Here is a 2500-nt window from a genome sequence, read left to right on the forward strand (position 1 = left end):
AGGACTAGTCCAGGGACTGAACCTGAGACTGAACCAAGGACTAGTCCAAGGACTAAACCAGGGACTGACCAGGGACTGAACCAGGGACTGAACCAGGGACTAGTCCAGGACTGAACCAGGGACTGAACTAGGGACTAGTCCAGGACTGAACCAGAGACTGAACCATGGACTAAACCATGGACTAAACCAGGACTGAAGGACTAGACGAAGGACTAGATGAAGGTCTAGACGAAGGACCAGACCAGGTAATAGACCCGGTCTAAACTCGGTCTCTTGTGTTCCAGGTGAGTGCGTACGGCTTCATGACTCCGGACTTCAGGAAATACTCGGATCATTACTTCGACAAAAAGTTCCACGGTGTTGGATTCTTCGCAAACCACGACCTGCGTCTGGAGATGTTGCTATGGCAACAGCTGCACAAGGACGGCCTCATACAACTGTACATGCGCCCAGACCAGGAAGCGGGCCAAAACAAGGTCTAAACCAGGTCTAAACCAGGTTCCAGGTTCTAAACCAGGACTGTCAACCACACAATGTCTGAGCCTCTTTTTGAACCGCACGTGCACCAAGAACCAGGTCTAAACCAGAACTAGACCAGGTCCGATCCAAGTCTGGACAAGTCCCAGCTCAAGACCAAAGACTGGAGAATGTTTTAGTCCGGTCCGGGTCCAGTCCAGGTTTACTCCAGGTTTAGTCCATGTAGCATTTAGCCCGTTGGCTTCGTGTTTATTTCCACTCTTTTTAATTTATTATTTTATTTAAGTGCGACTTCACAAATCTCGCAGAAAGCCACTAAGATGACGTCATTGTGCCTTTTGTTTGTTTTATATTCAGAGTCTAAAATAAAACTGTAAAAGTTTCAGATGACAATCGGCTCTGAAATACTGTGACTTTTGTTTTTTGATGAAGGATTTCAGTCCCAGACACATTTCTTTCTGGTTTGTTTAGTTTAAAGATACATAAATATTGTTTAGTTTAAGAAGAATGAGAGAAAAGTCTGTTTTCTGTAAATAAATGTTTAATTTTTTCTGTTTAAAGCTTTTATGAGCACAAGTGTATTTAGACTCATGAGATTACAGTGGGACTAAACTGGAAATATTGTAAACAAAACTGATTTAGTCCTGGTTTAGTCCTGGTTTAGTCCTGGTTTAGACCTGGTTTAGACCTGGTTTAGTCCTGGTTTAGACCTGGTTTAGTCCTGGTTTAGACCTGGTTTAGACCTGGTTTAGTCCTGGTTTAGACCTGGTTCTTGGTCTTAAGTCCCGCTCAGATCTTGTTCCTCTAAATGTCAGTGGAACAGTTGACTGTAAGATGAGCTCATAAAGACCCCATTAAGACCTGGGTCCGGTCCGGTTTAGTCCCGGTTTAGTTCTGGTCTCTTGAGAGAAACCGGAGTCAAGTCTAAACAATACAGAGACCAGACGGAAAGGCCAGGACTAAACCAGGTCTGAACCAGGACTGATACAGGTTTAAAGGAGAACTAAACCAGGACTAGACCAGGATTGTACCAATGGACCAACCTGGACCACGACCAAAAACAGAAGAATGGTTCGGTCCAGGTTCAGTCCAGGTATGAAATGTCTGAAACCAGGACTAGACCAGGACCAGACCAGAGCTAAACCAGGACTAAACCAGGACTGTACCAATGGACCAAACTGGACCATGACCAAAGACTGAAGAATGGTTCAGTCCAGGTTCAGTCCAGGCTCAGTCCAGGTCTATAAAGTCTGAAACCAGGACTACACCAGGACTAAACCAGGACTCTACCAATGGACCACACTGGACCACAACCAAAGACCGAAGAATGGTTCAGTCCAGGTTTAGTCCAGGTCTGATCCAGGTCTGAAAAGTCTAAAACCAGGATTAGACCAAGACTAGACCAGGACTACATTAGGACTAGACCGGGACTAGACCAACGAACCAAACTGGACCACGACCAAAGACCAAAGAATGGTTCAGTCCAGGCTCAGTCCAGGCTCAGTCCAGGCTCAGTCCAGGCTCAGTCCAGGCTCAGTCCAGGTCTGAAAAGTCTAAAACCAGGGCTAGACCAAGACTAGACCAGGACTACATTAGGACTAAACCATTACTGTACCAATGGACCAAACTGGACCACGACAAAAGACCGAAGAATGGTTCAGTCCAGGTTCAATTCGGTCCAGTTTTGAACCAGGACTAGACCAGGACTAGACCAGGACTAGACCAGGACTAGACCAGGACTAAACCAGGACTAGACCAGGACTAGACTGTGTCCAGACCGTGTCCAGGTCTGTGCTCCTGGTCTGGTTCTTTCCTTGTGTAAAGTGCCTTGTGTGTTTTTCTCTTTTTGGGACAAGTTTTGGACCCAGATGGTGAAATTCTTGCCACGTTTTGGTCGTTTTTGGGCCTTTTATTATTATTATTATTATTATTATTTATTTAAACTGTTCAAATGAAATGAAACCACTCCAGCTCCGGCCTCGGGATTTGTGAAGCACCAAAGACGATTCAGGGACAAATCTCA

General features: G+C 45.5%; 1 protein-coding gene across 1 annotated transcript in view; it reads left to right on the forward strand.

Moving 5' to 3' along the window:
* The window catches only part of st6galnac (ST6 (alpha-N-acetyl-neuraminyl-2,3-beta-galactosyl-1,3)-N-acetylgalactosaminide alpha-2,6-sialyltransferase), a 53065-nt gene that overhangs the window by 50427 nt on the left and 138 nt on the right, over window positions 1-2500 (forward strand). The window contains 1 exon segment of the mRNA XM_020930647.2: window positions 285-2500. This exon segment is cut by the window's right edge and continues 138 nt beyond it. Within this exon segment, the coding sequence (XP_020786306.1) occupies window positions 285-482 (198 nt within the window). The 3' untranslated portion in view covers window positions 483-2500.

Source organism: Boleophthalmus pectinirostris, unplaced genomic scaffold, assembly GCF_026225935.1.
Source record: "Boleophthalmus pectinirostris isolate CB_2022bp ecotype Guang Dong unplaced genomic scaffold, ASM2622593v1 HiC_scaffold_14, whole genome shotgun sequence".
Taxonomy (NCBI): domain Eukaryota; kingdom Metazoa; phylum Chordata; class Actinopteri; order Gobiiformes; family Gobiidae; genus Boleophthalmus; species Boleophthalmus pectinirostris.